General features: G+C 41.2%; 2 protein-coding genes across 3 annotated transcripts; both read right to left on the reverse strand.

Annotated features, from left to right (window-relative positions):
* Nucleotides 1–3: 3 nt before the first annotated feature.
* mcm3ap (minichromosome maintenance complex component 3 associated protein) lies at nt 4–16,217 on the reverse strand. The gene is made up of 28 exons (XM_053627311.1): nt 13,358–16,217; nt 12,986–13,218; nt 12,789–12,870; nt 12,518–12,662; nt 12,031–12,233; nt 11,794–11,933; nt 11,339–11,536; nt 10,951–11,219; nt 10,604–10,766; nt 9,959–10,119; nt 9,580–9,803; nt 7,330–7,592; nt 7,077–7,177; nt 6,732–6,863; nt 6,365–6,478; nt 5,503–5,655; nt 5,206–5,403; nt 5,040–5,108; nt 4,816–4,941; nt 4,514–4,667; nt 3,584–3,842; nt 3,363–3,460; nt 2,794–3,184; nt 2,333–2,590; nt 2,116–2,245; nt 1,068–1,256; nt 748–895; nt 4–391 (listed from the first exon to the last, which is right to left on the reverse strand). The coding sequence occupies exons 1-28, from the start codon at nt 14,802–14,804 to the stop codon at nt 221–223; spliced, it is 6,219 nt and encodes a 2,072-aa protein (XP_053483286.1). The 5' UTR covers nt 14,805–16,217; the 3' UTR covers nt 4–220.
* A 427-nt stretch (nt 16,218–16,644) lies between these two features.
* LOC128609022 (sterol 26-hydroxylase, mitochondrial) lies at nt 16,645–21,055 on the reverse strand. Of its 2 annotated transcripts, none has more exons than XM_053627315.1 (9): nt 20,770–21,055; nt 20,293–20,483; nt 19,848–20,047; nt 19,491–19,688; nt 19,162–19,325; nt 18,903–19,069; nt 18,593–18,674; nt 18,320–18,520; nt 16,645–17,397 (listed from the first exon to the last, which is right to left on the reverse strand). In XM_053627315.1, exons 1-9 carry the CDS (start codon nt 20,995–20,997, stop codon nt 17,254–17,256), a joined length of 1,575 nt encoding a protein of 524 aa, XP_053483290.1. In that variant the 5' UTR covers nt 20,998–21,055; the 3' UTR covers nt 16,645–17,253. The 2 variants fall into 2 exon arrangements, with proteins under 2 accessions (XP_053483290.1, XP_053483291.1); XM_053627316.1 differs by having other exon boundaries at nt 20,293–20,409; nt 20,770–20,860.
* Nucleotides 21,056–25,162: the final 4,107 nt, after the last annotated feature.

Below are 25,162 nucleotides of genomic sequence, written 5' to 3' on the forward strand. Positions count from 1 at the left end.
CAAGAAAAAAACCACAACAAAAAAAATCTAATACTTTCAAGTCATTTACCAAATATATCATGAACATAGTTTTATAAGGTTTTACAGTATTATAAGAATTCCCCATTCATTTTCACCCCAGAGAGAACCTTAAGTTCACAATACATTATCAATATATTGCATAACAAATATCAACCAATTAAGCAGACACATGGTTATAAAAGTAGCAGGAGAGCATTGTTCAGTCTTCTATAATCTCCAGTAGGCTGTTTAGCTTGAAACTGCATGCCAGGTCCTCCTCTTGATTCGCTAATACCAGTCTATCAAGCTCTTTCAGCTGTTGTGTTAGAGATATGGGTCCTTTTTTTCTGTAAGTGGAAGGCACCTCGACAGGGTCTTCTGTTTCAGGATCCTGAAACAAATGCAGAGTGATTAAGTTTACGCAAAAATAACTTGAATACTGTGCAATGTGGTACAATTTACATACAACACAAAATAAATAGGGGCCACCAGATATTGTTTTCTTTTTAATACGCATGGTTCATAATGTCAGTGAAACCAATTATGCAATGAATTTTAGACCATTTTACTAAACCATAGCGTATAGAAGACTGGTCCAAAATGAACTTCAATCACATCTTATATTGATTTGTGGTGACTAAAACTAAAAATGCACAGATGATGAATGCGACCCATTTTCCACAGACAAAGCAGGGCTAGGCACTGCTGTTAGGGCAATAATAAGTAAGCAAAATATAATTTATCCACCTGTGTGATGCAGGCAGCAGATACACTGGGGTGCTGTTTGGGAACAAGAATTTCAGGCATGGATAGCAGTGTGGAAGGCACAAACAGAGGTATGGGGACCGAGTCCAGAGGATCAAACACTAACCAACGCTGCAGCTGTTCTTCAAACCTGAACACACAAGAGATTTCACCACTTTTATCCAGATGTTGGACATCACTTATTTCCAGGCTCACCTAATGCAGGTCTTAAGTGAATTGTTCATAAAACCCTGGTAAAAGTATCCTGAGGTAATTTCCATGTAATTTCTCTAGAAAAATTCTAGAGACTTTAAATGACTAACCTCTGACTTTGAGCCTTCTCCTGCTGAATGCTGGAGAGCAGTCGTTGAGGCAGCAGCTCCTGAGGTGAAGGAGTGTGTGAGATGTCTAATACAGAGGGCTTCTCCCCAGTCTCTATCTGACTCTGGAACAGTCTCTGTCTGGGAAACCGTGCTGCTGGGGTCAGAGTGACTGTGGAGCTCGGATTTGACCTGGGAGAAAACATAAACGAGCTGTGTGTGAATGATTTATGTCAACTCTATATTGGAGAATGTAAGGCACATATACTTGACCAACATGGGCAAATATGGCCAGATTCATTCAGCCAGTGTGACCTTAAAAAAACTACTATTCAACGCTTTACCTAGAATCAACACTGAATGCAATGTCCAATCCACAATCTAGCAGTCCACCAGCTCGCTTAAATTGTTATAAAGAAAACTAACACCAAACTGTTTCTGAGTGGCACAAGAGAAAAGCATTCGCCCCATCACCGGGAGGTCTGTAGTGTGAATCCTGACTATGCCACAAACTGGCTGTGCTCTCCGAGTGAGGAGGATGGCATACTAACTCCCATATTAATCATAGCTACACTAGCCATGTATGCAGATTTGGAGCGTACATTGTTCCTGTCATGCAGCAGTTTGAAAACCTGCATTTGGTTGGTCTCACATGTCTCGGAGGAAGCAAGAGTTAATCTTCACCCTCCCCGTTTGGTGGTTGGGTAGGGGAGATATGGCTAATGGGTGGGAATTGACAGGTGACCAAATTGGGCAAGAAAATGGGGTTTAAAAAAACCATAAAAAGAAAACTAATATCAAAATGTATAACAATGTCCACGAAACAAGATGGAAAGAGAAAAAAAACGCTGGTCCAGCCGTATTTACAACAAAGCACATTGGCTACATATTCTTCTTTATTCTGACTACCTAGAAGTAGCAGCTACAGACTACACAATCGTGACATCTTTATATATTATGACTTTAAATAAAGCTACCAGCATCTAGAAAGTAAAAGTATGGGGGACGTTGAAGCAGGGAATTCTGTGCTTCCCCACTCTCAGATACTTACATTACTGTGTTCTGCTGTTTCTCTGTGTGAGTGCATTTCACTGCTGCTACCCAACTCTCTGGAGGAAGAAAATCTTTAATCTGCTCTTTGTAATAGTACACCAAAATCTCTCCATTGTCAGTGAAGGCATCTATAACAGACAGAAAGACAGGGTAAACAGAAAAGAAAAAAAGTTCTGAACATGTAAAGCTAAAATTCAATTACTCACGGTCCTTACCTGCTGCTACCGGACTCTCTACTAAGGGCCAGTCTTTCAGTCGATGCTCTATGCAGAGGATCAAAATGTCATCCCAGGGTATGTGATTAAAGGAAGGCCTATCACACGCTTCATCATCACAGTCTCGCCAGAGGTGTTGAGCACGTACTCTTGCTAGCAGGTGCTCCAGATGTGACATGAGGAGGGGCTGGCTTTGGGCAGAGCTGGGGATCTGGGACACATACTCAAATATGGATCTACACAAATGGGGCCACGGAGCTGATGGAAGAGAAATATTTGTTATACAGTGTTGTGTTACTTCAAAACACATTTTAACATACCAAACACACTGTACAAAGTACAAACGATATTGTGCTTTCAGTGACCAAGGTATACATCTGTACATTCTATACAACACCCAAGGCATAAAAATCCCCAGTAATCTCTTTCACCGCAATTTTGAATCATTTGAACAGACATACTGTTTTGGTGAGGCCGTTCCCAATCAGGGATCTTCAGATTGTGGATGGCTCTTTTCAACCAGGCCAGGTGCTGTGGGGAATTCCACTGCAGATGTGGTACAAGCTTTCTGTTCTCAGGCAAAGAGAATTCGGGCGGGGGCCAGGAGATTCCAACGAGCCTCTCAGAGCTGACCACATCTGCCAGATAGGCCAGCACACTGTTATAGAGATGGATGACTACCTCCGGCTCCTGGCATGGCAGAGCTGCTCGTGCCCTCTCCTGCTTGTCATGAAGGAACCTGCTGTGAAACTCGCGACACAGCCCTCCTTCTACAAACTGCAGCAGAGGCTGAGAGGAGAGAACTGTAGAGGCTGGAGAGTGGGCAATCAGCCAACGCACAGCTTCACCAATCTTAAAATAAATAAATAAATAAATAAATAAATCATGCATTATTTACTGGAACTTATCCATTGCTCACATGTAACATTTGTAATAATTCAGGCTTTAGTTTTGATGCCATAATACCCATTTTGATTTTCACTGTGAACATGTTAAACTGATGGGACTGAGTAGCATGATAGACACTGACCTGTTTCGATCCTTGCACATCCATGACACTCCCCGAGAGATGGATAAAAACATATTCTGAAATAAGCCCATCCTGAACTAATGCCTTCAACTTAAGGACTGTAGAACGAAAGTGAAGACAACTCAAATTTAAATTGATCAAAATTTTTTTGAAATGATAAAATAATTATAAAAGAGTCACAAGCTTATAAAACGAGGCGATTCTGTTTCAATTTTGTATACCTTCTTCTAACTTCTGGTCATTAACTGCTCCTTCAAGTTGGTCAGGTATGAGCAGTGCCAGAGGAAGTGCAGTGTGCCAGCCACTGGCCTGCTGAACCTGCTTCAGCTGGAGGAGGGCGGACAGCAGTGGTACGTCCTCATCATCCAGCCCAGTGCAGAGCAGAGGGGGCAGGAGCATCAGTAGGGAGCTGGTACCTAGGAGCTCATTCTGTTCCTCCAACTGGTTCTGCCCATCCTCACTCAGAGGCCCATGGCTCACCTGCAGACACATTTGTTTTTAAGCTATAATAATAATAATAATAATAAAGTCTTATGCAGTTTTAGCAAAAGTAGTCTGCAGCCAACATGCTCATTCAATAATCAAACTTTTTAAGCTTTTCAATGGATTACACATTTTTGTCTAGATAAGCAAGCATGTTTATTGTTATTTCTTGACATCCCAAGCCCTGTTGTGAACATCACAAAAGCATTGCAAACTTATATTATTATAAATTTTTTTTGTCATGAATGACTCTGTATTTTCTCCAAATTCAGTTAATATTTAAATATCGCCACAAATGGATTCCTTTGGAGCAGTTTGTTCCTTTTTGATCAATGTTGCATGATTAATAGAAGCTGGATATTAGTTTAATAGAAGTTTAACAATGTGGTATGTAAGTAGCTATGCTGCACTATGGATTCCCATTGTAACTGATGGAAAAAACAAACACTTTTTTTAAAAGAAGAAAATCTATTTGGAAAACCCATGAACAATATTTACTGATAAAGTAGTTATACAAGTAATTAATTAGTTGCCTGCTTACACCCATTACTAGTTTATACAAAACTAAAACAAGCAGACAAACAAAGATGCATTAGCACTCAGCAGTTTTGGTTGGCGTTTAGATCAGAATAATATGAGCAGGAACAATGAGCATATGAGGGTCTCACCTTTATGCAGAGGTGAACTTTGTGGGTCTTTTGTCCAATATCTCTCAAGCTGTTACTGATGACCAGAGTTCTGAGTTTCCCTTCTGACTCTTCTATGCTCTCCTCCATCTTCTCTCCACCACCCAGCTTAACTTCCAGCCACTTGGTCAGTGTGCTAAAGGAAAAAATAATGTAAAAAATAAAATAAAAAATAATAATTCTACAGACTGCTTTGAACACTTTTGAAGAAGTGCCAGGGTTAAAAAAAAATAAATAAAAATAAAAAGTCCAAGGTTCAAGAGCTGCTATGTAGTCTCGCTTACCTGCTCATATCACTGTCCTGGTCACTGGGGAGCAGAAGAGTGGCTTTCCAGAAGATTCTATCAGGAGGATTAGGGGTGCTTTCAGCCACCAGAGTGGGCAGGTCAAGAGGAGACCACACACGCTCACTGAAGGAATCAAACATAAGCACGTTATTAATCAGTCTGATTAGCATTAAACTGTCCACTATTTACTTAGCTACATCTGCCCCGTCACAGGTTCTCACCTTAATAACATACTGTAATAGTAGTCTACTCGCATCTGGTGGATGATGTCATTCCTTGTTTTTTGTAACCTGCCATCACATAGAATCAAATGCAGTTAACAGCTGCGAGAAGTCCTAAACATTAATATGCATATAATGTACACCATGATAGAAATGGTAAGGTCACCTTGTGCAGGACACAACCATATTCCCTGCATTGCCCAGGCTGATGAGGCCTCGAGCAAGTGTGTCCATAGATGGGCAGGACGGAGCACTTGGGACCAAAGCTTTCAGCTTGAAACGAGGATCAACACAGCATGGGGCTGCAGGGAATCCACGCATCTGCCTCTTCAACTGTCTACGTACTGCTACCACATCACGCCACCTACCCACGTGTGGAAGCACACGCACAACATTTAAAAAAATTCTCTTTATACAAAATAATATCTCAAGACATAATGACTGATACAGTAATATAGTATACCTCTTAATAAACTTGTGTATCTGCCATAATTGGGCACCCAATACCTCTCTGACCAGGCAGGCAATCTCCATATCCAATGTCTCCTCCATCAAGCTGTTACACACCTCCTCTGTGCATTTTGCCACATGTGCGGCCTTCTCTTCCAACGCAAGTCTGTGAGAATGACATTTATTCAATATGCTCTTGAAAATTTAGATTATTTGTACTATTGTACATTAACAAATATCATGCAAAGAAAGGTAGACTATACTGTCAAATGTTCGTGGAAACCTGACCATCACACCCATGTGTGCTTTGTTAAACAATTCCAGATTTAATCCACCTTTGCTTTGACAGTTATAATAATAGTCACTCTTCTGTGAAGGCTTTTCACTAGATTTTGGCACGTGGCTATGGGGATTTAGCCATTCAGTCAAAAAAGCATTAGTAAAATCAGGCACTGATTTCTGGCGAGGATGCCTGGGGCGCAGTTGGTGTTCCAGTGGGGTTGAGGTCAGGGCTCTGGCAGGCCACTCAAGTTCTTCCACACCACCCTTGGCAAACTGTGTCTTCATGGACCTCCTTTTTGTGTACAGAGACAGTGTCATGCTGGAACAGGTTTTGGCCTCTTAATTCCAGTGAAAGAAAAATTCTACCTTCTGTAATGCTACATCATATAAAAACATCCTATACAATTATGTGCTTCCAAGTTTGTTGCATTAGTTTAGGGAAGAACCACAAATGGGTGTAATGTTCAGGTGTTGGCAACTTTTGGTCATTTAGTGTTTTAATATATTGTTGACCAGTTTCAAGAGCAAAATACTTTCAATTCTATTATCTAATAGCAAATTAACATGTTTGACCCAATGCTTTAGAGACTAACTTTATTTCCATATCAGCCATTTCCCTGGTGCACTGGGTAAGGACCTCCTCACTGATTTCAGCACACAGCTCTGAGCTCAGCTTGTCCAAGAAGGCCTCTCGTTCCTTTCTGCGCCTGGAACAAAAACACAAAAGTTACAGATGTAAGGAATGTATGATGTGCTTGACGGCATCAATAAAATCTGTATGCAAGATAGGACTATGATTTTTCAAGAAAAACTCCCAACTGTTTTCATTATGTCAATATGTTAAGCTTATGACACTGCCACTCTTAGGAGTTACGAGCTACTTGCAAAATCAATTCCAAAAGAAATTCCAAAATCAAAATTCGGAAACAAATCAAAGAGAACGATGGGTAATACACACACCTGTCTTCCTCCACCTTGCGTTTCTCCTCAGCGATTCGCTCCTTCTCAGCAGCGATCTCTGATGTAGACACTTCTCTGAGCATCTGTGTCACAACCTCACTGACCACTGTCTGCACCTCACTTTCACTTACACTGTAGAGATGTGAAAAGGCGTGAAATTGTCATAGCGCAATATTAAAATCTGCCTAACCAAATGTGCACTTTGACAAGGAGTTATTTTAATCTAATCAATTATCAATACTGCAAATTAATCCAAAGTCACCTGGCACTCCGAGCTTACATTATGCCTGGAATATATTCTAGACACTTTGTAAAGCAGTGAAACGTGGTTAAGAGTGTACCTACCTCAGAGCTGCAGAGACGTACTGAGCCCCAGCTTTAGCAACATTTAGGACTTCATCTGTCAGAATCTCCTCCACCATAGACACCACGTCAGCCATTAAATCCTGGAGGGAGCACAGAATGATGCTGATAATTATTTACATATGTATCAATGTATTAATCTAATATTTGTTTTTCTACAATAATTGAAACCATTGGTTTAAAAAGGTCATAAAAGGTAAAGGTTTTTTTATGAAACCTCATCACCCAACCTCACCTGGTCTGAGTATACTGGTTCTCTCTTTGGAGATGGAGGTCTGACAGGCTGGGGCTGAGCAAGGGGCTGAGCAATGGGCTGGAACATGAGTTGGGGGTTTATTGGGAGGACTGGTACAATATGTTGTAAGGACTCTCCAGTCTCCTGTGTGTCTTCAAGTTGGGGCAGCTCCAATGCTGCAGGGGGCTCCATAAACCGCCTTTGCTCGGCCAGCAATTTGGGTTTAAGCTGAGGCCTTGGGTCCAGTTCAACCGGGGGTTTCACTGCAGAATATAAGAGACGGTAATCAGCCCACTCTGCACAGTCATGTGGCTGTGTTACAGACTTAACATATATCTGAACCCACACTCAATTCACTATATAATGTACAATTTTAAGTGTCTTGCCTTTCATTAGTCATGTGCAAAAAGATGGAGAACATCTACAGTGCCCTCTACTAATATTGGCACCCTTGGTAAATATGAGCAAAGAAAGCTGTGAAAAACTGTCTTTATTGTTTAACCTTTTAATATTTTGTTTAAAGGATTCACAAAAATACTCTGCTCTCATGGATATCAAACAACTGCAAAGAACACATTTTTCCTCATATGAATTCATGAGGAAAAATATATTTGAAGTATATTCCCATTGATATTTTACTTTTTTTAGTACACCTGGGTGACAAGGAACAGGAAATTGTTCAACCATGGCTTTCTGTTTCACGGGGGTATAAATATGAGGTAACACACAGGCCAAACTCCCTTAATCATTCATAACAACGGGTAAGACCAAGGAATATAGCTGTGATGTGTGGCAAAACGTTGTTGAGCTTCCCAAAATGAGAAGTGGCTATAAGAAAATAGCACAAGCATTGAAAATGCCCATTTCCACCATCAGGGCAATAATTAAGAAGTTCCAGTCAACTGGAAATGTTATGAATCAACCTGGAATTGGACCTGTGTCTATATCGTCTCAACACAGTGTGAAGAGGATGGTTCGAGTGGCCAAAAAATCTCCAAGGATCACAACTGGAGAATTGCTTAGTTAGTTGTGTCTTGGGGTCAGAAAGTCTCCAAAACTACGATGTCACCTACATCATTTGGAGGGGTTTCAAGAAAAAAGCCTCTACTCTCATCCAAAAACAATCTCAAGCGTCTTCAGTTTGCCAGACACTATTGAACTTCTAATGGGATCGGGTTCTATGATCAGATGAAACCAAAATAGAGCTTTTTGCAGTAAACACCAGAGGTGGTTTTGGTGCACACAGAGAGGTAGCCATATGGAAAAGTACCTCATGCCCACGGTTAAATATGGTGGTGGCTCTTTGATGTTTTGGGGCTGTTTTTCTGCCAGAGGACCTGGACATTTTGTTAGGATACACGGAATCATGGACTTTACCAAATATCATCAGATATAATGGCTTAAAATGGGCTGTGGTTGGATCTTCCAGCAGGACAATGATCCAAAACATACATCAAAAATCAACAAAAAAATTATTTACTGACCACAAAATCAAGGTCCTGCCATGGCTATCACAGTCCCCTCACTTGAAACCCATAGAAAACCGGTTCAGTGTACTGAAGTAGAGAGTCCACCAGCGTGGACCTCAAAATTTGAAGGATCTGGAGAGATTCTGTAAGGAGGAACGGTCTCTGATCCCTTGCCATGTATTCTCCAACCTCATCAGGCATTATAGGAGAAGACAGAGCTGTTATCTTGGCAAAGGGAGGTAGCATAAAGTATTGACTAAAAGGGTGCTAATAATTGTTGCACACCTATATTTAACAATTTTTTTTTGCATAAACTTGTGTATATTTACAATTGTTTGATATCTATGAGAGCAGAGTATTTTTGTGATTTTTTTAAACAAAATAACAAAGGGTTAAACTATAAAGACAATTTTTCACAGCCTTCTTTGCTCACAATTATCAAGGGTGCCAATATTAGTGGAGGGCAATCTAATGTGCTCATTAAATGGGTTAGCATCCAAATTATGTATCTTAGAGTATCCAGAATACTCATTATGCACTATGCCAGTTGTAGGAAACAGGGCACCATGGGCAGATGGTTGGGTTCATAGACAGTGTTTATGAAGATTTTCTCTACTATTATGATCATTTTGAATATCTAGTAGAAATAAATCAAAGTAGATGCCCAAGCAGGCATAGTTTATAAAGCTATTTTGGGATCAATTTACAGGTTTTATCACAAGTTGCCTTGACTTACTACAAGATCACTATTTGATTACTACTAGAAGATAGGTTACCCAACCTTTTGTGGCAGCTGGCAATGACTCCAAGGAAGCTAAATCTCCCCTGTATTTATTGTTTGAGTCAAAGCTGCAGATTGGTGTGTGCTGTGGTGGGTTGGGCAGTGGGCCTCCGTTAATAACCTCCCCAATCAGCACCATCTTCTTCTTCTCAATGGCAACTGATCTCTTCGGAGGAATGGGTAGCTCTGGCTCTTGGTACGCAGTACGGCTCAGCTCAACCATGCTAGAGAAATTACACAATGAAAAACCATCCGTCTACCACTTTAATAGTGAAATTCACATTAAACTCTTCAAAACCAACAGAAGATATATGTTAAACTGTAAATCGTAAATCTTCCCAGACAAGATAGGAAACGTTCCGAATATAGAGGACCTTACCCATCAGCAACGTTAAGCCCATAAAGCTGCAGAAAGTCAGTGGCTTCAGAAGCATTGCGAAACATAAGCATTCGGACCAAGTCCTCCACAGGGAAACAGGTGGACCTCTGAGAGCCCCCAGTGTAGGCTACATTCAAGGCTTTCAGTGCAGAACACCTCACCTATAATCATAAAATAAAAATAACGATAAATCAATCACAAGTGTATCCAAGATACAGAAAACACTGCTTGCTCTGTTTGCCATATTAATGTCGTGCACAATGGTGTCTGACTTAACTAAGACACAATACAAAACTCGGCACCATTTAAAAAAGAAAAAAAGAAAGAAAAAAAACAACAAGAAAAAAAACATCCTATTCTACATGCATCAGAATGTATCTGCAAAGGGTGAGTGCTGCAGGATTTCACCTAACCCATCAGGAGTCACACCTGATTCCACCTGTTTACTCGGTTCATCTTGCTCTTTAGTCAACGAGTAACAATTTAGTCTGAGAATTTCTTAGACATTAATCAAAATTCAGTAATCTTGATACACTTATGTATCATGTAGATGTTCTTTTTATTAAATTAGATGTTAAGTTTTTTGCACCTTTTTATTGCAGATCGTAGTATTTGTGTATAATTATTTGTCTAAACAGCACTCACTTGGTTAAAGTATCTGTGGAGAATGCAGCCAGATAGGTAAGATGCTGCTTTCACTAGTTTGAAGAATCGGACAAAGTTGTTGCTGTTAAGGGCTGCAAAAGCTTGGACCGCAAACTTCACCTCCACAGAGTCCCGGACTTCTTTGCGAAATTGTTGAACCTCGCTGAACAACAAACAAAAACAAATCTGGTTGATCAAATTAAGCTGATCCTTACCATATCATTGGCAACATACATAGGTCTGTAAAGTATGACCAAAGGCTATTTGTCCAAATATTTGGGGTAGGAAAGGAGGGCATCAAGCCATAGTCTAAATGCAATATATTTCATTACTATCTAAAAGCATACCGAAGAATATCACCATCGTTGAGTTTGAGCAGAACGCTGTACTGCCGGAACTCTGCCTCTTTGGGGCAGTACACATCCTTGGTGGCCAGGTCCTGATACATCTCTTTCAGGCTCTGGAGGCACTTGGTCATGTTCTCATTATTAATCTTGGCATCGAAGGACATCATAGGCTCCTGACACAGATGGTGGGCACAGTGGATGTGGAAGCGAGTGCATTTCTCTATTAGAGACACAGTCACCGGGTCACAGAGGTGCTGCTGTGTAATATCCTGTGGAGACACATGACATGGACATGTCTGCAGTCTACAGTAACGCACACCAATAAAAGAGCGAGGTCAGCTTTTAACACCACCACAAAGAGTATGTATAGAGAAGCAGTGAAGCACACCTTGCGAATTCCTCTGGTTCTGTTCCAAACAAAGTCGTACCAGTCTCTGTAGTTACCCTCACCCTGGTCCATTATCTGAGTGACTAAATAGTCCATTGTCATGCTCAGAATTGGCAGAGGCCGTAGCTCATGAGGGAGAGGCTCCTCCTGGTCAGCCGAAGACCTGCTGTATTCTTTAATCGCAGCACAGTGGTCCACCTGTAAAGCAGAACAGATTCGATTCAATTGCTGGAATTTAAAAACTGTCCATATTTTATCTGTTATGGCATGTTGGTGTCTCTCACTGATCTTCGGGCTGCCATGTTTCCGAAATGGTGGCCCAAACAGACTAACTACCAACTGGAAATTACAGTGTTGATGAAGACATTCAGGCTAATAAACGTGATCTAAAGTATAATTTTACATTTAATATGAGATAAGGATTTTATTGCGCTACTGGAAATTTGAGGAGAAACCTTCTCTGTATCCGGAACAAGCTCGAAAACGCTCAGTTGGTTGCGAGTTTCTCTCATGTAGCGCTCCTTCTCTGGGCACATATCCGGACACGTGCCCACAAACACTTTGGACATGTCCAAGTCAGTTCTCTTTGGTCTCACTACAAAAAAAGAAAAGAAAAAAAAAACAATTCTGTAGTTACACCTAAAACAAAAATAGCTGAAATGGCATGCAGGTGAATAACGACGTATATTTACGTTGGCGAAGAATCTTGTCTCTCTGCTCGAGAAGGCGGTACTTTTCCTCTGCTGTTTCACCTATCTGACCAATCAGAGGCTGAAGGGATGATGGCATGACGATCACTGGTCGATCCACACTCTGACCCTCAGAGCTCACATCCTGTTGGGGGTCACTGTCAAACTGGAGAGTTTTGGCTACAGAGGACTTCTTGGCAGGAGATCTGAAAGAACAAAATATACTTCAGTAAACTGTATTATGACCAGTGGGTATACCACAAGGCAGGTGTAAGCAGCAAGCTTAACTTAAGTCATACTAGGGCAAGCTGAGTAAAAGTGATTAAAATTAAAGCTGGGGGAGTTGTGTATACAGCTTTGTAAGGGCATTAAAAATATTCATGTAAACTTGACTGTGTTGTTGGTACCAAATTCACACAAAAGTACTTAAAAATACTTAAACTTTAAATTAATACTTGTGCAAATGAACAAGATAATTTGAGGTGTTTACTCTTTAACAAGTGAGGTGCTGATAGCAGGAGATCTGGGCAGTGGTTTTCGCAGTGGGGTGAGTTGAGAGCCCTCTGGTCTTGACTCTCCTTCTGCACTATCTGCATCCTTGACTTCTGAAGGTCTCTCTCTTTTTGTTCCTGGGCCTGAATAGATAAATATTTCAATGACATTTTACAGAATAGTCACAAAATGGCAAAGGAGGTTTTCATGGATTCATCATGTAATGAGATAAATGAATTTACAGACTGAAACATGGTTAATGCACTCACTTTGTTTCTTTCTTTGTAAAAATAGATGTATTTCAGTCCCCTGGAAATGTTTCCCCTTCTTTTTTGCCACTGATGCAGACGCCTGTAAGAGAGGTGAATATTAGCATTAGGAACCGATAACCCATAATGCTGTATACATGTTTTATGCACATTCAATATTAATATTATCAAAAACATTTGTTTTCACAAAAACTTACACTATCATGGAAATGTACAATAGCAAGATTCTTTTCAGGTCTGCAGTACACTCTGTGCACTTTCCCAAAGCGTTCAAAATGTTTTTTGACTGGGTCTTTCCGGTTGAGGTTGGGTGGGATACCCTTGCACTGTAGGACACTGAATTCAGGAGAAAGACCAGCCAGGCTGTCAGTGCTCTCCCTACGTTCAGCTCTTCGAGATGGGATAAGTTTCTCTACTTGAGGCTCAGAAACTGCAAAGATATAAACAGTCTAATTTTAAATATGATATCATAGTGCTGGAATTACTAGAGTTTAGTTCACATCTCAACTTAATTGTAAATCTAGCTTAACCACAACAGACATAAATACAAAACAAACAATTAAACTCACCAGGTTTCTCTCCTTTTTCAAGAACGTGTCTTATAGGAGCCTGAGGTCTAGTTGGGATAAGTGGAGCATCCACATCTGGAACTGGAGGGTCTGGTCTCTCCCCAGGAGCCCTGTCAATGGTTCGCTCGTCTTTCTTAGCGGTGTTGACTGACACCTTCATCAGACCACTTAAAGCATTTATAAACAGTCCGCCTGTAGCTCCTCGACTCCTAATAAGGGGTCGCTTAGATGGATTTCTAGGGCCAACAGATTCACCTTGTGCTTCCTCAACTTTGGAACTTTTTCCTTGACTAGCATTTGGGTCAGTGGGCTCTTCTTTCCGTTTCATTCCCTTCCCAAGACTTCCAAAAGCTCCCTCTCCTGGGCTCTCCTCATTTCTCACTTCTGGGCCATCTTCAGGTTTTGAACCACTAAATGCAATTGAAGGTTGCCCAAAAGCTGTCTGGGGCTGAATAACTTTTGCAGGGAAGCTAAATGCAGAAGAACTGCTGGAAATGCTGGTGGGTTGAGAAGCGGCGGTGATGCTGCTGCTGCTGGAGGGATTGGCAGGTTGAGAGAACGTGAATTGGAGAGTGTTTCCACCAATCATTCCACCTGCAGGCTGAGACATGCTAGCACTTGTAACTGATGCAGAAGGGACTGCACCAGGCTGGGAGAAACTGAAACCTAGAGTGTTTGGTTTTACACTTGTGAAAAGCGAGCCACCAGAGCTACCCGGACCACTGCTATCCGAACCACCTGTAACTGGCTTAGATGAAACAAAAGGCTCAGGAGCTGGAAGATGTTGGACACTGGGAGGTACTGGACTCACACTGAAAATAGGTTTGAAGACCGTTTCATTTGGAGGCTTGAAGTTAAAATTTGTCCCAAAGGCACTAGTCTGTGTATTGCTCTGGCCACTAACAGCAAAACTTGTAGTAACAAAAACTGATGGCTGACCAAAATTGGGCTGAAATCCTCCAGTGTTCATGGAATTACTCGGCAGCTGTGAGTTACTGGAGGAAATGCTAAATCCAGATGTCTGACCAAATGCTTGCACCTGACCAAACGCAGGAGTCTGACTCTGTCCTGTAGAAGGTGGAGGAGGAGGTGCTCCAAATCCAAGTGTTGCCTGACCCAAAGTTGGTTGTCCAAAAGCTGGTGCTTGAGAAGTGGAGGAGAAAGAGGAGGGCTGTCCTAATCCACCACCTTGACCAAAAGAGGGTGACTGACCAAATGATGATGTTTGGCCAAAAACAGATGTTTGTGCAGACCCCGGACCAAAAACCGATGGCTGGCTAAAAGCTGAAGGCTGGCCAAAGGGAGACCTCTGCCCAAAGCCAATGTTAGGTGTCGTCCCCCTTGTACCTTGCTGACAAAGTGACTGGAACAGGCCACTACTCTGACTGACATTATTAGGTGTCTGAAAAGCACCTTGCTGACTACCAAAGATATTATTTGGATTCATTCTGGATAAATGTGACCAGGTATCAGGACTGCATACTAAAGTACACTATAACAAACAGGCTCAATATTAGACTACTGCTTAACAATATGCCCCATGACCTGTTAGTTTACACAGATAGGGACTGATCACATTTCAAGTGCAACAATGAAGCAGAAACCTTTAAAAACTGTCTGTAAACTGGAATAAAGTTTTTGACTATCTCCCAGTAACCTTATAGTTCAATTATAAGGAATTCTTTTAATATAAAGCCTTGGTAGCAAACTAGCTATTACCTCGCTAACGAGGTTAGCTGGCTTACTCACTGTACGCTTCACAATACAAAGCTGTAGTCATTTCCTTGGTTAAATCCCATACATACAATCAAAACGACCGAATCCACAATTTTTTTAAAAAAACAAAACTATAAATAAAAACAAAAAAAAAGATTTTTGTTTATCTTATTAGCGACACCTTCTCTACAACAAACACATTGACAATACGCAACAACATTTTCTTCTTCGATGTAATGGCGGATTTGTTCCGTATGACTCACAATACTACTGCCGCCACCTGGTGGAAAGAGGAAACTCTTCTAGCTCTCAGTCATGATAAGAACCTATTAGACCTACGGTCAGTATTCATTCTCATATTAAAGCTGATGTACGGAAATTTGTTTGGTTAAAAATTAACAAATATAATTATTGAGCAACCCGCGTCCGGGTTGCATTTTTTTGAAGCAATTTTAGAAAAATCTCAAAGAATCTCAAAGTCGGGTATTATAAACGGAATAGGCATCTCTGATAAGAACACCTATAACCATCAGATGCAGAGGAGCAGTGCCGAAGCACAGCGCACGTAAAAAATAAATAAATAAAGATTCCACAAGTAACTTGCAATTTTATGTTTCAAACATAGATGGCGATAGAGATTTAAAACTTCAGTACTGCAGCCTTAAATAGTCTCACATTCTGAAAAGAAAGTACCTCCACACTGTGCCGCCACACCACACAGTATAAAACCTCCATACCATAAAATGTACAGACACAAAAGCATTAGTTTTTTTTACTACCATGGAGCATACAAATAATCCATAAATAAATCCAATTTTTTTTCTAACCCAAAGTCTGATCAGCTGCCAAAACACAGCCTTGCTGAAAAACAAACAATAGAAACCCTCACAGATTTTTAACGGATTTAATGGTTATAATGGGAATTGTATTGGTTTTAATGGAAACTGTAATGGTGCCTGTGGGTCTCTACTGGTAATCTGTTGCCTTTTATTATTGGCATGTTATGTCTAGTAGATACCATTAAGGACCAATAATGGTAATGGTATTAATGGTTAGCTTATGGTTTGTAATAGTATTTGTAGTGGAAACCATTAGAAGTTCTGTGATGGTTTCTATTGTTTACTTTTTTCAGCAGGGAGGTCGAGTCTGTGAAACTGGTCGATGATCTTTGTTAAGTGCTGGCAGAAAGGAAATTATTTCTGAATACTGTTTTGGAAGTATACTACATTATAAACAAGTATTAACTATACTGTATCATTGATCAATAAGTGAAGTAAAAAGAAAAATAACTTACCAGCTGGAAAAGATGGCCAGCTGGACCAGCACACCCTGTGCTTATTTTAACAGACAAAGCTGAATTTTCAGCTAGGAAATGAACAATGTGTACTATTTCATCAGTCAAACTACTGTTGCAATTCATTGAGCTAGATAGAGCACCCCTCCATTAGCAAAAAATCCCTATATGGTATTATTAAGCACTATGAAATAAAGGATGGCATGGTGGTGCAGTGGGTTGCATTGCCATCTTATACAGGGTGGTGTAGCTCCAGGGTCCTTGTTTCAATCCCAAACTTGGGATACTGTCTATGTGGTTTGTCACATTTTCTTCCCATGTTCATGTGAATTTTCTCTGGGTTCTCTGGTTTCTTGCCACCTCCCAAAACCATGCAAGGAGGTGGATAATGCTAAATTGCCGCTAATTGTGAATGAGCATGTGAATATAGGTGTATTTACGATGTCCTGCATATACCTATATCTGTGTATAGGTAATTTATTAAGAAAGTACAATTGCTTATAATGGTTTATTTAGTGGTTACATATTCAGTATTCATGGCTACTTATTTTCAATGTTTTGTCCAAAAATATTTGCTGTAATTAATTTTTTTACATTCTGATAGCTATAACTCGAGCAGAGCCACAACGCAAAGCATTGTCAGTGTTTAGCTGTGACTGTAATATGCTTAAAAGTATCTTAAAAATGCATTGTTATAGGTGCAGAGTACTGAGCCAAAGAAGCAGTGGCATACTTGTGATCATTCTACAAATTCAATCAGCGTTCTGGAATCAGAAATCTTGAAACTGTTATACCATTGCACATTGCACTTTTGACAAATTGTCCTTGGAGGAATGGGCTTTGGAGAGAGCAGGTGGACTCCTCCTGTCACAAAGCCTGGCCAAAGTTAATAATCCTGACTGTAAGCATGTGTATCTTTCCGCTCCAGAAAATGAAAATTGACTTGTCGGTCTGCCACAAGCACAATGCGATTAAGAGCTTTGACCTCTCCTATGCTGGGATCCGGCTTCACTTCAAACAGCTTTATCATCTATATAATGAAAATACAGCAGTTCAACACCTGAACATTCAGTATGTGATTGGATACTAAAATATAAAAAATATATACAGGAGTTCACATTCAGAGTTGATTTAAAATGTGTAATGAATAGTGCAGAGTCAGTCAAAATCAGAGGCATATTGCCCTTCCAAATTGCCCCTTTGTGTGTGTCCATGGTGCCCTATGGACATGCGTCTCTTCCAGAGTGTATTCCCTACTATTTCTGGGATTGGCTCTGAACAAAGTCTGTCAAGAATTCCTTGGTGTGCACATCACAGTGGACCACACCTGGGCCCTCTGAAGCCCAGCAGTGTCTCCATTTTGCAGACCAAGGAGAACAAACCTCTCGTACCCAACCTCATTACTTTCTTTGCAAGACAACAATAGAGAACATCCAGAGTAACTGTATTACTGATATGGGAATTACACTGGTCTTGCAATAGCTAATAGTGAAAACAGTTGTGAACATGTTGAATGGTCTTGTGTTTAGTACTCTCATAAACATTTTGCCCCATTCCCATCTCACTTGATGCTCCACAAAAATCAAGTGAAATGTGGGACTCTGTTCAGGACTCACTAGCATAATGGACTGTATCGATTGGTCCCGATCCTGACACTTCCTTTTAAGATCACAACAATGCATCAACCAGAACCTGTCTGCGATTGGCTACCCATTCAATATGTGCTCAGCCATTTATATTCTGCTCTACCATTGTATCAGAGCCATTAAAACTGATTGAAGACTGTTGGTCAAAAAGAACAAACCAGGAAATTACCATGTATGAACTGCAAACTTTTTTATTAATATTTTGAACTTACTGTAGGTCATCAACTCTGAATGTGGTCCACTGTGAATAACTGATAATAAATAAACATGTAGATAAAACTTTGTAAATGATCTCTGGTTTCTTACCCTTGCCAGAGCCAGGTGCATCTCCAGTTCAGCGATACGTTTACCAACACACCCTCTGACTCCAAACCCAAAAGGGATGGAGCCGAATGGGTTAGATCTTTCCCTCCCATCCCGTAACCAGCGTTCAGGCTTGAAGATTCTTGGTTCAGGGAAGACTGTCTCATCATGACTGATCGCATAATGGTGGATCACAAACGAGGTCTGTTCATAAAGGCAGTTGATTATTTAAACAATGATTTTAGGGAGCCAATGCATACTATAAAAAACAATTACCTTTTTAGGGAAGACGTGTCCTCCAATTACCACCTCACTTCCTGACAAAATACGTCCATTTGTGGGAACAACTGGGTACATTCTATACATGAACATAATAGTGTTAATAATAGATCAAAAAACAAATACAAATTCTCTATAATGACTCATTTTATTTTATGTTAAATGTCCTAACTACCCATTATATAATGGCTACATTTCTGCCCTGCACAGATAGTGGTAAACTGTGGTGGACTGGCCTTAACTAATTCATGCACCCATTATAACACTGTTTTGTATTTCATTTATTTTTCTCCTTTCGAACATCCACCTTAGAGTCTCCTTGATGACAGCTTTGAGGTAAGGCATGCTGTTTATGTCTTGAGTCGTTGGAATTTTGTCCCCATTTACAATGCTGGTCACTTCTTGATACAGTGTGTCCTGTGTCTTTGGATGCCGTGAGAGCAGGTACAAGGCCCACATCATAGTGTTGGATGTCTTTAAAAGATATGACATTTCATTCTATCTTATTCTCCATCACTAAGAACCATAAATCTTGAACCAACACTCAAAGTCAATGTTATCCTTACTGTGTCCACTCCTGCCAGGAGCAGTTCAGTAATGCTCCCATACACATCTTTTTTGGTCATGTTGGTGTTGGAGAGCACGTAGCTGAGATACCCTCCTTCAACTTCCTGACCTGCATCCAGGCGCATCTGAATATCCTCCATCTTTCTGTCAATTAGCTTGCAGGCTATTCAGAGTTGCAGATATTTTTCTCAATTTAAATAAGCCAACACATGAGATCATAAAGCATAATGTATACTAGAATATGGTATATATGGTACATTTCTTTTACAGAGATAGTAAGAGATAGAGAAAGCTATTTGATGTTACAGCAATTTCTTCATCATCTCACCGAATTTGAAGATTCCGTCCCAACCACCCACGAAGCGGTGCCAGAATGGCAAATAATTGCGTGTCCACTTGGGAAGCAGGGACACAGGCAGATTATAAGTAAACATCTGGGCAATGGAGTTGATGAAGTTTTGAGTCTCAGCTGGAATCTCTTCTTCTAGACAGCCAATCCGAGTCTCAAACAGTATGCGGGAGATTCCTGAATAAACAGGAATTAGGACAGAAAGGTGAAATGCTTAAATCAGACATTAAATTGGTTTATCCTTATGTTATATTTGTCTCTTCACATCCACTATAAGCCAATAATTGGTTAAGATATTTTTTTTTGCAGTTACACATAAGACCTGACAAGCCATACCTTCTAGAGTGAAACGGTACAGCTCATTGGACATGTTGGGTACCAGGTCTCCAGTGGAACTCATCTTGCGTAGATAGCATATCCTTTTGATAAAATCTGTGACCACTTCATTAACCACATTCTCATACTTCATTGCATCCTTTGGATGAAGCATTCGTTTGTTCAGCATAGATCGGAGTTTGTACCACTTTTCTCCTTCTCTGTTCAAAATAGCATACTTAACACACTTAAACCACAACCAGAACTTCCCACACCTGCACCCACTGCAAATCTACTTTCTATATTTAAAATATTATTCCATGAGAAATAATATTTCTAAGTACTTTTTTAAATTAAAATGAATTTAGCTCTAATTGCCATGTCATTTACACAATTTAAGTCTCAAAATAAGCCAATCACACAGTAGAGCTGAAAAGCAATAGTGTAAAAGGTGGATCTGGCTTACACAGTGAAAGGGCCATAGCCTAAGTCCTTCATCTCTCGATATTCAGTCCACATGCTCATGTCTCCTCTACATGGGAACTTCGCATCTTTTCTCAACAGTTCCTCCAGCAGTTCCACACTACTTAAACAAATAGTAATCATGTTGCCAGTTTTTACTTTGTACATGGGGCCATTTAGTTGTTTTTCATACAGCTAGGGAAATCACAAAGAGAAAAAATGTCAATGCCATTGACAAAATGTAGCATTAACTACATAATAAATAGAGCAACTGTTTGTTTCCAAATTATAAAATCCCCCTTGTACTGAGTTCACTCAATTCCTTCTTCTTCTACAGTTCTGTTTTCACTCCTCAAACCATAATAAATTTATGAAGGCATAGTCTGCAGTTCCAATGTCTGTCAAGTATTAAGATCACCAACAGTGATATAAAATAAACGTCCCCACAGGAGAACAGGCCACTTCGCTGAGCGTACTGTACCTGCAGCTCATGCATGCGATTGTAAAACCCTTGAAAAATCATCCTGTACATTATTGTGGAAAGAGAGAGCTCAGAGAGGTCAGCCTTAGGCCTTAGGTGCCCAGGAGATACAGAAGCTGTAGCATTTCCTCCTGCCATTCTCTGTATGTTCAAACTGGCTGTGGTAGGCCGAAGTAGCATACGGACAGCCATGGTCCTAACCGAATGCAGAGCTAGATGTTCCGCCATTATTGTAGTGGAATGTCTCACAGCAGCTCATATTTCACCAGGCACAAAAATACAGGAAGTCCAATTAACTCTTCATATGCTGCTCTAGCACCAATTTGTGTTCAGGCAACTCTTGAACTTTGATACATACAATGTTATATAAACCTTTTAAAAATCAGTTTAATATTAAATTTAGTATGCACACATACTCTCAAACTGATTTAATTCCAAATTTCTACTTCTAGCCATACTCTCATACTGCTCAGTTTAATCCATGCACTACCACTGAGCGTTATTATGAAATCCACAATTCAAAAATCACAAACATTTTCCAGGCTGTAAGTCAAAAACAGAGAACAGGGTAATGCAGAGAATCATGCAGAGACTAGGAGAAGTTCAACAAGCTAAGTCAAATGTCCACTAGAAGGGCTGATGTTGTACACCATACAATAAGATTCAAGATTCAAGAGTTTATTGTCATATGTACAGGAAATAACCTGTTACACAGTACAATGAAATTCTTACCCTGTGAATCCTCCCAGCAACCTCTGACATATAGGACACAAAGAAAACACAAAAACACACACATAAATATATATATGTATATCCATCCATCCATCCATCTTCTACCGCTTACTCCTTCTTCAGGGTCACGGGGGTACCTGGAGCCTATCCCAGTAATGATCAGTAATGATCCATGATGTTGTTCGCATGTAAATGAGTGTGTGGGGTAGGTAGGGTGAGGTAAAGCTTGGCACTTCTCGAGATCAGAGAGCAAACTATGTCTGCAGTGTTGGGGGAGGTATAGTGGATAGGAGTCGTTCACAAGCCTGATGACCTGTTGGTAAAAACTGTTTTTCAGCCTTGTTGTTCTTAACTTTGCAACCTTTGTATTAAGTCAAACTACTTAAGTAGTTTAGGCAATATGCTTACTTGTAATCATGTATACATGTATGCACTATGGACACAATGCCCCTTCTCTCTAAATATTTGTCACAGTTTTGCATGTCCTCAGAAATTAGCACAAAAGTGGGTGGAGGGTGGAGGCACTAGACCACAATGTGACATGACCTCAGCAGCAGAACTTCATACTTAAGTAACCTACAACACTGGTTCTGTGCATTCCAGATGATTGCCAGAGGCAGTGTAACACTATTGGATTATTGCAGTGCCAGCCATATAGGTTGAGAGAATATACCAACAAAGTCACTTAGTGACATATGCTGAGCCCTGGGGGTTATAAGCCACAGTAGCTTAGCACTCTGCCTTGGTACACCTTTCTCGTATATTGCGAGTGACTAAGAATTCTGGCGGTTATCCAGAATTCATAGAACCACATTCACTTTTACAAATCATAGCCAGATTTCCTCCACTACATCTGGATGAAGTCTCCATTCTCCTGGATGTACTTGATCCCTGGAAAGAGCATCCGCAGTCTGGTTGCACGCTCCTGGAATATGAGATGGCCTCAGTGAAGCAAGTCGCCAGCTGACACCATGTCAGGATCTCGTGAGTAAGCTGTAGAGATCTGCGGGACTTTGTGCTGCCCTGGTGGTTCAGATGGAACACTGTCAGGACTTTTGAAATACTTTTGAGCTAAGAACACTGCACGTAGTTCCAGCAGGTTGATATGCTCTGTGGCCTGGGTCGGTGTCCAGCGCCCACAAATACTCCTCCTATTCCTTGTTGCCCCCCACCCTGTGAGGGAAGCATCTGTAGTGACCAACTCCCAACAAGAGGGAACAACACCCAGGGGCACTCCTGCCCTCAGAAACTCTACCTGTCTCCACCACCTCAACTCACGTATGCAACACTGCGAAATTACAATCAGCCGATGGCAATGTCTGGTGGGATCTAGCCGCAAACTGTTATTCCATAACTGGAGTGATCTGAGCTCGAGAAAACCCAGGAGAATCACCATTGCAGCTGCCGTTGACATCCCTATTTGTCGTAGGACCACTTCATACTGCAATGACACACCTGGGCGAAAGTGAGCCAAAAGTTGCAGAATGTTTGCCACACATTCTTAAGACAGGGTGGCAGACATTAGGCAGGTATTCAGGCCATTCCTATGAACGTGGGCTGTGTTGGAATCAGACAGCTCTTTTTCCTGTTCACAGAAAAACCCAACTTCTGCACATGTCTCATAAGCGGTCTGGAGTCTTGCACAGCCTGCCGTTTCGTGGGGGCACAAAGAAGCCAGTCATGCAAATAAGGCAGAATACGCCTACCTCCCATCTAAAGAGGAGATAGAGCCGCGCTCACAAGATGTAAGGAGCGAGCAAAAGACCGAAAGGTAGCACCTTGAACGGGTAGGCTTGATTAAGGAAACTGAAATGCAGAAACTTTCTGTGATGAACATCAATTGAGATATGAAAGTATGCATCTTTCAGGTCGATACTTACAAACCAGTCGTCTGCTGCTACAGACTGAAGAATGTCGGCTGTGTGCAGCATTCGAAAAGGAAGGACCTTCAGCAACAAATTCAGATGCCTCAAACTGTCCTTCTTTGGAACAAGAAAATATGTCGAATAGAACCCATCTCCCTGAATGAAGGGATGAATTTTTTCTATGGCTCCCTTCTCTAACAGTGAACAAATTTCCAGAGAGAGAGCCACAGCCCAAACTGCATCTCTGACAATCATAGGAACAATTCCTGAAAATGTGGGAGGCCGGTGTCGAAAGTGTAGAGTATATACCCTGCTCAGAGTCATCAAAACCCAGGGGTCTGCTGTGTTGATCCTCCAGTACTCCAACTGTTCTATAGAAAAATGATCAACCGCCGGCCTGAGTTTCTCAGGCTTTGTGTGCATGACTTTTAGTGGTTGTGGGGGATGTTGATGGGGTCTTCCTGGCAATAGTTGATGAGGTGGCCTAAAGACTCTAACATCTTCAGTAACACGAGGTCTTTGAGGGGGCTGTGACTGAGGTGTAGCATGCCGGCGGAAACGCTGCTCTGATGCAGCATAGTGATGTCGGGTCTGAACTGCTGGCATCCTAAGGGTAGGGTTGCGCTGCATCTGCATCAGTTGATGAGTGGCCTCAGACAGCTTTACCTTCTTTTCCAACAGTTCCGGAACATTAGGACCAAAAAGATGTCCGGTAGCAAATGGAAGATCTCTCAAGGTTTTCTTACAGTCCTCAGGCAGGCTGCAAGAAGCCTAGCCAAGAGACGCCACCAAGGCTGCAACAAGCTGCTCTATTTCTGGAGCACGACTCACCCTGATGGAATCTGCTTCAGCCATAGATGCTAGTGTCTGAGCAATCCTTGAGCACTGCCTAGGTGGACCAGAACCAGTGAGGGCATTTGAATATTCAGCCACAAAATCTTTACATGGTGGCATGGCAAAAGAAGTGGCCCATCTGAAAAAAAAAAACATTCGTTTGGGCAGATTGGACAGGTGACTCGTCAAGTCCTAGACAAGCAATAGCCATTGAAAGCAGAGCCAAAGTATCATCGGGGAGGCCTGGGCCTGGCCAGACAGCTGAACTGATCCCCCACTAGACCTCACCACTGCTGGATAACCAGTGAAAACATCCTGAGGTGATGGTTGTGCAGCAACATCGACCGCATTCCCATGATCGTAAAAAAAGAATCTGACGCACTCATAGAAAGCGCATCCAAATCAGAATGATTTGAAAAACAAGGGGAATTGAGAGACTCTTCCCCAGCTCCCTGAATCTGAACATTCTCATCCTCCTGTGTCACTGCCACAGGTGTAGCATATGTGACCGGCTGAAGCAAGTGATACAGGCGTTTCAGCTCTGCCAATTCTGAAGAAAGCACAGAAACCATCTTAGAAAGTGAATTTTCCTCAACACGTGAATGTTCATTACTTTCTCGATGTTTACCTCTTAGATGGAAGGGGAGCGCTGGCTGCCGCAGATGCCGTGCACTTCAGAGTGCGTGAAGGGGCTACAGTCAACTGCCCGAGTGCCACCGTTGAATTAGGAGCTAAGTCAGCAAGACAGAGCCGTCGTATGTGGAACAGTTCTTATGACATTAATAGTTTACAGGCAGTAGGCAATTAAGGTCACAGTTACAATAACTTAGGACACTAAAGAGACCTTTCTACTGACTGGTTAAAAGAGTGTATCAAGTCAACAAGGAAACTGTAACCTTACAGACTATCAGGGACAATGTTGCTGACATTGTGGAACAATTTCTAAATGTTTTTACCTATAA

Source organism: Ictalurus furcatus, chromosome 6 (assembly GCF_023375685.1).
Source record: "Ictalurus furcatus strain D&B chromosome 6, Billie_1.0, whole genome shotgun sequence".
Lineage (NCBI taxonomy): Eukaryota > Metazoa > Chordata > Actinopteri > Siluriformes > Ictaluridae > Ictalurus > Ictalurus furcatus.

Coding starts and splice junctions, on each gene's coding strand:
- mcm3ap (XM_053627311.1), bottom strand. CDS start 14,804: ATGAATCCAAATAATATCTTTGGTAGTCAGCAAGGTGCTTTTCAGACA. Junction 6,864..7,076: donor TACGTCTCTGCAGCTCTGAG/GTAGGTACACTC, acceptor ACATCTCTACAG/TGTAAGTGAAAGTGAGGTGC. Junction 3,843..4,513: donor AAGTTCACCTCTGCATAAAG/GTGAGACCCTCA, acceptor ATGTGTCTGCAG/GTGAGCCATGGGCCTCTGAG.
- LOC128609022 (XM_053627315.1), bottom strand. CDS start 20,997: ATGGCGGAACATCTAGCTCTGCATTCGGTTAGGACCATGGCTGTCCGT. Junction 20,484..20,769: donor ATCGCATGCATGAGCTGCAG/GTACAGTACGCT, acceptor TGATTTCCCTAG/CTGTATGAAAAACAACTAAA. Junction 19,070..19,161: donor TCCTGGCAGGAGTGGACACA/GTAAGGATAACA, acceptor TATCTTTTAAAG/ACATCCAACACTATGATGTG.